This window comes from Alexandromys fortis, unplaced genomic scaffold (genome assembly GCF_014885135.2).
Source record: "Alexandromys fortis isolate MF-2015 unplaced genomic scaffold, M_Fortis_MF-2015_v1.1 scaffold_152, whole genome shotgun sequence".
NCBI classification, from domain to species: Eukaryota; Metazoa; Chordata; class Mammalia; order Rodentia; family Cricetidae; genus Alexandromys; species Alexandromys fortis.
The window spans coordinates 3,286,750-3,296,446 of record NW_026068045.1 but is presented as its reverse complement, the minus strand read 5'-3'; the positions used below and the strand labels follow the sequence as shown (position 1 = coordinate 3,296,446).

General features: G+C 46.9%; 1 protein-coding gene across 1 annotated transcript in view; it reads right to left on the bottom strand.

Moving 5' to 3' along the window:
- The window catches only part of Nup210l (nucleoporin 210 like), a 128,169-nt gene that overhangs the window by 89,088 nt on the left and 29,384 nt on the right, over window positions 1-9,697 (bottom strand). The window contains exons 7-11 of the mRNA XM_050166310.1: window positions 7,045-7,177; window positions 5,522-5,680; window positions 2,838-2,906; window positions 1,957-2,063; window positions 300-488 (exon numbers count right to left, since the gene is read on the bottom strand). Of these exons, the coding sequence (XP_050022267.1) occupies window positions 300-488; window positions 1,957-2,063; window positions 2,838-2,906; window positions 5,522-5,680; window positions 7,045-7,177 (657 nt within the window). The remainder of the gene's footprint in view (window positions 1-299; window positions 489-1,956; window positions 2,064-2,837; window positions 2,907-5,521; window positions 5,681-7,044; window positions 7,178-9,697) is intronic.

Here is a 9,697-nt window from a genome sequence, read left to right as displayed (position 1 = left end):
AGCTGGCCTTGGTGAGCTCCCAATAGATCAGCCCCACTGTCTCAGTGGGTGGGTGCACCCCCCGTGGTCCTGACATCCTTGCTCGTGTTCTCCCTCCATCTGCTCCTCATTGGGACCTTGGGAGCTCAGTCCAGTGCTCCAGTGTGGGTCTCTGTCTCTATCTCCATCCATCACCATTGGAAAAGTTTCTTAAAGGAACTGTGTGCTCTCTGCACTGGAAGGACAGTCTTTAGAGGCACGCAGTACTGTGTGGCGTGAGAGGAAGATGGCATGTCACAGCTGCTTTAAATCGCAGCAGCCCGCCCTGCCAGGGCTCCTAGGGATTGGCTGGCTGTTGAGACACCTACCTCCTGAATGCTGGAAGTCAGGGTCGCATTTATCATCGCAACCCCATCTTTCAGGGCTTTCAACACATGGTAAGATCCATTGGAAGTACTTAGTTGCTCTTCAAAATATTCCTTCAGAAACTGGAACGTGATCTTGAGATTCTGAAACCAGTCCAATGGCAAAACTAATCTGAAGATGTATTTTTCCCCAAATACAATTTCCCTAAAACCATTTTAATGCCAAGCCACATAAGACTGTAGCTATGCACTCAAGGGATGAAGACCTAAGAACAGGGGGTGGGTGTGTGCTGGGGAGATGGTTCAGTCATTAAGAGCAGTTGTTGCTCTTGTAGAAGGCCCAATTCAGTTCTCAGCATCCACAAGGCAACTCACAACCACTTATAGGTCTAGCTCCGGGGATCCAACACATCTGGTCTCTGGGCACCTGCACACACATGTACACCCACAAACACATAATTAAAATTAAATAAACAGAAGCTGGGCCGTGGTGGCACACACCTTTAGTCCTAGAGACAGAAGCAGGCGCGGGTCTCTGAGTTTGAAGCCACCTCCATCTGGTCTAGCAAGTTCCAGGACAGGCAAGGCTACACAGAGAAGCCCTGTCTCAAAACAAAACAAAACAAAACACAAAACCCAACCCAAAAAGTAAAAAATAAACAGGAGCTGGAGAGATGGCTCAGTCCTGCTTTTCCAGAAGATCCCAGGTTCAGTTTCCAGTACCGACATGGCAGCTCACAACCATGGAACTCTAGTTCCAGAGGATCCTGTTCCCTCTTCTGGCCTCTGTTCAGTATCAGGAATACATATATGTAGAAAACCACTGTACACACCAAGTTTTTTCTCTGTGAAACAGCCACAGCTGTCCTGGAACTCACTCTATAGACCAGGCTGGCCTCAAACTCACAGAGATCCGCCTGCCTCTGCCTCCTGAGTCCTGGGATTAAAGGTGTGTGCCACCACCGCACTAAGCTATAATTAATTGATTCAAAAAATAAGTACAAAACTTTTGCTTTCCCTCATGGGAAGTCTGTCAGAAAGGTGTGATTTAAGATGGTATTCGTGATGCATAGTGCCTGACTCAACCCTGTCAGTCCTGGGCAGGAAACAGAAGTATGGCGTGCGGAGAGAGGCTTGTCCCCAGCTGTTACTGGGCTCTTCAGCTCCTACCTGTAATCCCGACCATATTATGACTTTCAGGTTAGCATTCCCCAAGGACAGTTAATAGTAATAATAATAATCACAACTAATAACTTGCATTTACAAAGGTAAAGATTCAGAGCAAAGGAAGAAAGATGGCTTTCTCCCACTCAGATAGCCCATGCCAGGAGCTGTCCACAGAGGATCTAAGAAAATAAGAGAGGGCTGTGGTGTGCTCAGTTGGGAGAGTGCTTATCTTGTGTACTCGAGGCCCTGGATTCGAAGCCTAGAAGCACATGAAACTGGACATGGGCACACATCTGTAATCCTAGCACTCTCCTGAGTAGATGCAGAAAGGTTAGGAGTTCAAAGTCATTGTCTTCTACACAGCTAGCTAAAAGTCCAGTGTGGACTATGTGAGATCCTGTCTCAGACAGGGAGCAAAAACAGAGCAAAAACCAAAGAGACTCACGTCTGAAATATGAACCTTTGTGCTGCTTTTATCAAACACGTCAACTGTGACGACATACACCTGGCCCACCTCGAGACTCCATCGGCCGCCAGGATGAACCGTGAAACCTGCATGCAAAGCAAGAAACATGAGACTGGGAAGCGGTCCGTGTCCTCCTACCGCGAGGTAACAACTACGAACTTAAAAACAAAAGATGCATCACATAGTTACTCTCTACTGTTATAAACACCGGGGCCAAGCACAGTGGTTTGAATGAGACGTCTCCTCAACAAGTTTCAGGCATTTCTTGGTCCCACTCTTGGCTGCTTGGGGAGGAATACTAGGAGTAGCCTTATGGGAGGAAGCCTGTCACTGTGGGCAGGCTTAAGGTTCCAACAGCCTCCACCTTCTGCTTGTGGGCACAGCCATGTGTGCCCGGCTGCTGTTCCAGCGCACACCTGCCAGGTGCCATGCTCCCGTCATGACAACAATTGATTTCTAGCCCTCTGGAAATGTCAGCTCCAAATAAATCCTTCCTCCCCCCAGGTGCCATGGCCATGGTGTCTCGTCATAGCAGCAGAGAAACCAAGCAGGGTGGGGCTTGCTTGTCACCCCAGCACTCAGAGGCAGACAGGTGGTTCTCTGTGAGTTCAAGGCCAGCCTGGTATTCAGAGCAGATTCCAGGATAGCCAGGGCAACACAGAGAGACCTTGTCTTAGAAAAACAAAACAAAGCAAAAAACAAAAGAAGGAAAGAAAGAAAACGAATCAAAGTCAGGTTGAATTCAGTCTGAGACTTTGGCAGTCCTTTTTTGTTTAATGTATTCATTTTAGTGAATTCATTTATGTTTAATGCATTCATTTAAATTATCCAACTCTCTGAAAGCCATTATCTAAAATTACCTAAATATCCAGGCTCTACGACACATATGGTAGCGTTTGGCAGTCCAGATACAGAGCACATATGGACACCTTAATTTTTGCTAAGGAAGTTATCTGAGCCAGTACTGGGTACAAAAAGAAAGATGAGCCACCGAAGAAAAAAGAAAATGTACAAACAAAACTACACACACACACATACGCCTGTGTTTCATTTTCTTTGGAAAGACAAAACTTAAATATGAACACTTCTGAGAAAAGCCTGAGGACAGCCCAGTAAGATGGCTCAATGGTAACATGCAGCTGCTGCTAAGCCTGAAGCTAAGCTTGATCCCCAGGACCCACACGGTAGGAGAAGGCTGGCTCCCACAGCTGTCACCTGACTACACGCGCACGCACACACACACACGCACACACACTGCTGTGAGAACACGCACACACACACTGCTGTGAGAACACGCACACACACACGCACACACACGCACACACACTGCTGTGAGAACACGCACATGCACACGCACACTGCTGTGAGAACACACACACACACTGCTGTGAGAACACGCACACACACACGCACACTGCTGTGAGAACACGCACATGCACACACACACTGCTGTGAGAACACGCACATGCACACACACACTGCTGTGAGAACACGCACATGCACACGCACACTGCTGTGAGAACACGCACATGCACACGCACACTGCTGTGAGAACACGCACATGCACACGCACACTGCTGTGAGAACACGCACATGCACACGCACACTGCTGTGAGAACACGCACATGCACACGCACACTGCTGTGAGAACACGCACATGCACACGCACACTGCTGTGAGAACACGCACATGCACACGCACACTGCTGTGAGAACACGCACATGCACACGCACACTGCTGTGAGAACACGCACATGCACACGCACACTGCTGTGAGAACACGCACATGCACACGCACACTGCTGTGAGAACACGCACATGCACACGCACACTGCTGTGAGAACACGCACATGCACACGCACACTGCTGTGAGAACACGCACACACACTGCTGTGAGAACACGCACATGCACACACACACTGCTGTGAGAACACGCACACACACTGCTGTGAGAACACGCACGGCCATCTGGTTCACACTCCACTGCCCTCCCCCACATACTCCATCAGCAAACTTGCTGCCATCGGCTCCCTACAGCTCCACTTCCTCCTCTTCAACTGCAGTCACGTGCAAGTTTCTCTTCTCTTAGGTTCTCTCTGGCAGAGGATGTTGATCAGCTGTCAGACTTGCCCAGCAAGATGAAACCTTGGGATCCATCCCCAGCACCACCTAACCCAAAGCAGTGGTGCCCACCTGCAGCTGCAGCGCTTGGGAGATGGGGAGGATAAAACTCCTGGGTATCACCTGCTACATCATGAGGCCAGTCTCTCTGTGTCTTTTTGTAATTTCTACCTGCTTTTCTTCTTTTCAAAACTGAGCACTTTTACTAACAATGTGATCCAGACGTCCTACTACTAGTCTTTTACTTTTATTTATTTTCTTATTTTAGTTATTTTTATTTTATGCGTATGAGTGTCTGCATGTATAGTATGTCTGTGTCCCGTGTGCAAGAAGTGCCTGAGATGATCAGATCCCTTGAAACTGAAGTTATAGCCACCATGAGAATACAGGAATCCAACCTGGGTCCTCTGAAAGAGCAGCCAGTGTTCTTAACCACTGAGCCACGCCTCTAGTTCCATGTTTGTTTGTTTGTTTGACAGTCTTGCAATGTAAAAGCCCAGGCTGGCTGAGCGAACAGCAGTCCTGCCCTGGCCACCAGGAGCACCATGCTTGACGCCACAACCAGCTTAGGCTTTCAGCCATTTTTGGATTAGTCAGGAACTTGACATATTATATATATATATAATTCTGCTAGGGATTTAGGGACACACCTTCCGCTCAGATGGCGTCCAGGAAGCAACCATTCTTCTGTGGGTATGACATTTTAGATGCTTTAAGATGACTAACAGCTGGCCATGCTGACAAAGGAATACAATCCTAATATTAGAAAGTAAAACCGTGTCTCAAAAAAGAAAATTGTGGGGCTGGAGAGATGGCTCAATGGTTAAGAGCATTGCCTGCTCTTCCAAAGGTCCCAGCAACCACATGGTGGCTCACAACCATCTGTAATGGGGTCTGGCGCCCTCTTCTGGCCTGCAGGCATACACGCAATACAGAATATTGTATACATAATAAATAAATAAATATAAAAAAAATTGTGTGTGGGTGTGCAAGTGTGGGTGCAGGTGCCCTCAGAGCCTGGAAGAGGGCAGGTGCCCTGGCGCTGCAGTTGCAGGTGTTCGGGAGCTACCTGACATGGGCGCTGACCTCTTCTGGACCAGCAGCAAGTCTGTTAACTGCTGGGTCATTTCTCCAGTCTTATCATCACTTTTTAAGAATTAATTTATTTATTTAATATGCACTGGTGTTTTGCCTGCATGCATGTCTGTGTGAGAGCTGGAGTCCCTGGAACTGGACTTACAACAGTTGTGAGCTGCCATGAAGGGGCTGGAATCGAACCCAAGTCCTCTGAAAGGGCAGCAAGAGCTCTTAGCCATCCCTTCAGCCCCACCCCATAATAATTTTTAATAAGGCATTTTACCAAGAACCATACCTACTATGCTCAGAGAAGTTTAGACTGGCCACTAAAATTGACAAAAGGATACTTTTGTGGACAAAGACCAGGTTAGTTTGGCCCAGCTGGAGAGCGGTGACCGTGGCTGTTTTCTCATCCAGCAGAGCCACTTTCCCAGAAGTAGAGCGGTTATTCGTGCATCTGTGGTCTTGCAATTCCAATGTGTAATGTTCCAGGGGAAATTTCACCTCTGCAAGACATGAAAGACGCATGAACCGTCCACGACAGTGGTGTCCAGTGTAGTGTGAGGGAGATAGACAGACACCTGTAACCGCTTCCAGGACAGTGGTGTCCTAGACCTTAAACCCACAGCAGGATTCCTTTCTGGTCCCTTCTTTTTCTTTTGATTTTTCTTTCTTTCTTTCTTCCTTCCTTCCTTCCTTCCTTCCTTCCTTCCTTCCTTCCTTCCTTCCTTTTTTTTCAAGACAGGGTTTCTTTGTAGCTTTGAAGCCTATCCCTTTTTCACAAGGATGAATCTGCACGGCCACTGGCAAGAAGGGATGCTCTGACCTAACTGGTAACTTATACACTTGAAAACTAGTGAGCCACTGAGTTTGTGGCTGCACCCTTGTAATCCACCACCTAGAAGGAGTGACCAGAAGATCAGGAGTTCAAGGCTAGCCTCAGTTACCTGGGGAGTTTGAGGTCACCTGAGTTTAGCTGAGATACTGTCTCAAATGACAGCAACAGCTGGGCACGGTAATGCACACCTTTCATCCAAGTACACAGGAGGGAGGCGGCAGGTCTCTGTGAGCTCAAGGCCAGCCTGGTCTACAGAGAGAGTTCCAGGACAGCCAGGGCTGTGTAAAGAAGAAATAAACAAACAAGGCAATACAGGGGCTAAAGAGATGACTCAGCGGTTGAAGGTGTGCACTGCTCCTCCAGAGGAGCAGGGTTCAGGACACAGTATCCACATCAAGGAGCTCACAACAACCTGTACTCCAGCTCCAGGGGATCTACTGCCTTCTTCAGGACTCTGTGTGCACATGTACACATAACCACACACAGATATATACATATATACATAATTAAGATTAAAATACATCTTTGTAAAAACAGCAACAGCAAAGCAAAAAAGCCTGGTGACCTGGGCAGATCACCACTAAGCAAGCAAAGGACTAAGTTAACAGAGATCAGATAACTTTTTCTTTTCTTTTTTTTTTTTTTCCGAGACAGGATTTCTCTGCCTAACAGTCCTAGCTGTCCTGGAACTTGCTTTGTAGACCAAGCTGGCCTTGAACTCACAGAGATCCACCTGCCTCTGCCTCTTGAGTGCTGGGATTGAAGGTGTGTGCCCTTTAATCGCCCAGCCAGATAAGCTTTTCTCACTTCCCCTATCAGCTGAAAATTCTGGGTTGTCACCTTAGCAGTGGGTGCAAATGCTGAAGCTAAGTGTCATAACTAAAGCTGAATTATGTCAATAAGCTCTTTGGAATATGCAGACTTCAGGTACTTAGAAGCATTTCCCCACATCTGAAACGCAAAGAAGTGGTCTGGCCGTGGTTTGTGCACCAGGAAGAGGCATGAGTCCGAGGGAAAGCTACGCCATCTTACCTGTCATTCTTCCCTGAACCATTTTTGCAACCTGGTATTTAATATAGGCTCCTACTAAGAGATACGTATCGTGAGATGGTATAAGAAATATGTTCTCCAGAACAAGCAGACGGATCAAGGCTGCTGAGACTTTCTAAAAGAGGAAGGAGAAGAAAATTTCCTTAGACAAAAGTCATTACGCTCCCACCCTTGTTCAGAGCCTACTTTTTAAAAAACGATTTATTTATTTGTATGTTATATGCATTGGTGTTTTGCCTGCATGTCCATGTGAGGGTGTCAGATCCCCTGGAACTGGAACTACAGACAATTGTGAGCTGGGCAATTGAACCCGGGTCCTCTGGAAGAATAGCAGTACTCTTAGACTCTGAGCCATGTCTCCAGCCCCAAAGCTTACTTTTAATAAGCTAAAAAGTAGCTTTTACACTTGTTTGTTTGTTTTTACGTGTGTGGAAATGCGGCTGTCACAGGGCAACTTGCAGAAATCAGTTCTCTCCTTCCGCCACGTGGTGCTCAGGATCAAACGCAGGTTGTTAGGCTTGGCAGCCAAGTGCTCTTACCCACTGAGAGATCTCATCTGCCCCCCTCTTTCTTTTAATAAGTTTAAAAAATATATAAAGAGCAAAAAAATTTCCTAATAATCACAAATCATTTCAGGTTAACCTGAAAGTGGCCATGAAACCGTCTAACAGAGATGCAGTCTGTTAATCCAGAGCTCTTGGGCTCTAGCTCTGTCTGTCTGTCTGTCTGTCTGTCTGTCTGTCTGTCTCTTTCTCCCTCTCCCTCTCTTTAGTCCCCCCCCCCAACACCTCGCTGACAGGCCCTGTGCAGGTTAAAGCAAAAGGGAGGCAGGCACAAAAGGCAAATGCAGCACCCCTCTCCCCCTTTTCTTTCTTAAAGAGTTTACTGTTTATTTTAGCCAAGCAGTGGTGCACACCTCTAATCCCAGCACTCCAGAGGCAGAGGCAGGGGGATCTCTGAGTTTGAGGCCAGCCTCGTGTACAGAATGAGTTCCAGGACAGTCAGGGCTACACAGAGAAACCCTGTCTGGGAGGGGGTGGGTTTTAATGTGCATGGGTATTTTACTTGCATGTATGTCTGTGAACTATGTGTGTGCCTGAGTCCTTTGGAGGTGAGAAGAGGGTGTTGGGTCCCCTGAGAATGAGATCGTAGATGGTTGCGAGCTGCCATGTGGGTGCTGGGAATTGAACCTGGGTCCTTTGGAAGAACAGCTAATGCTTTTAACTGCTGAGCCAGCTCTCCAGCCCGATTCTTATTAAAAGCCAGCATTGTTCTACCCCAGCATCAGTTTATTGGGTTGTTCAGTAGGGTGCATACACAGTTGTTCTTTGGTCATGTAAATTAAATGCTTATCTAAGTTAAATGTATGAAATACATACATATATATATATGTATATATATAGTCTTTTGAGACAGGGTTTCTCTGTCCTGGAACTTGCTCTGTAGGCCAGGCAGTCCTGGAACTCACAGAGATCCACCTGCCTCTGCCTCCTGAGTGCTGGGATTAAAGGCGTGCACCACCACTGCCTAGCTGTTAGTTATAGTTTATAAATACATTACAACAGGAATCTGGGTATGATGCTACAAGGCTATAATTCCACGATTTAAGATCCTGACACATGAGAATCAGAAGTTTGAGGCCAGTCTGGCTACAAAGAGGGACTCTACCTTAAAAACCAAAACAGACCCAGAGCTGGGGAAGATGGCTCAGCCAATTCAGCCCTTGCAGACAAGTATGAGGAGCCGAGGGCATGCTGGTGTGTTTGCCATCCAAGCTCAAGGGAGTGAACAGCTGGATCCCCAGAAACAACCTGATCAGTGAGCCTCAGGTCACTGAGATTCTGACTCCAGAAAGAAGGGGAGTGGCTCTTGAAGGGCATCTAAGGACAGCCTCCGGTCTTCACAACCACACCAGAGGAAAGCCCACACTAAAATACTTAATTAAGTAAGTAAATAACAGTTGAGGGTATAGCTTAGTAGTAGAGTACATGCATGCAATCCCAGTACTAGGTGGCTAAGCTTGGAGGATCACTGTAAGTCTGAGGCCAGCCTGGGCTACAAAGTGAATTCCAGGCTAGTCTGGACTACAGAGGAAGATCCTGTCTGGAAAACCTATGGACACAGTGGCACACGTCTTTAATTCTAACACTTGGGAGACAGAGGCTTGAGGTTCTCTGTGAGTTCAAGGCTAGCCTAGTCTACATAGTGAGCTCAGAACAACCAGAGCTACAAAGAGAGACCCTGTCTCAAAAGAAAAACAAAACAGAAACCTAAAAAACAGAGGCTGAGAAATGGCTCAGTTGTTACATGCTTGCTGTGCAAACTTGAAGATCTAAGTTCAGTTCCCAGTACCCATGTAAAACAGCTGGAGAGATGGCTCAGTGGTTAAGAGCACTGCCTGCTCTTCCAGAGGTCCTGAGTTCAATTTTCAGCAACCACATGGTGGCTCACAACCATCTGTAATGGGGTCTGGTGCCCTCTTCTGGCCTGCAGACATACATGTAGACAGAATACTGTATACATAATAAATTAAAAAAAAAACAAAAAAATAAATATTTAAAAAAAATTTAAGGCTGGAGAGATGGCTCAGAGGTTAAGAGCACTGCCTGCTCTTCCAGAGGTCCTGAGTTCAATT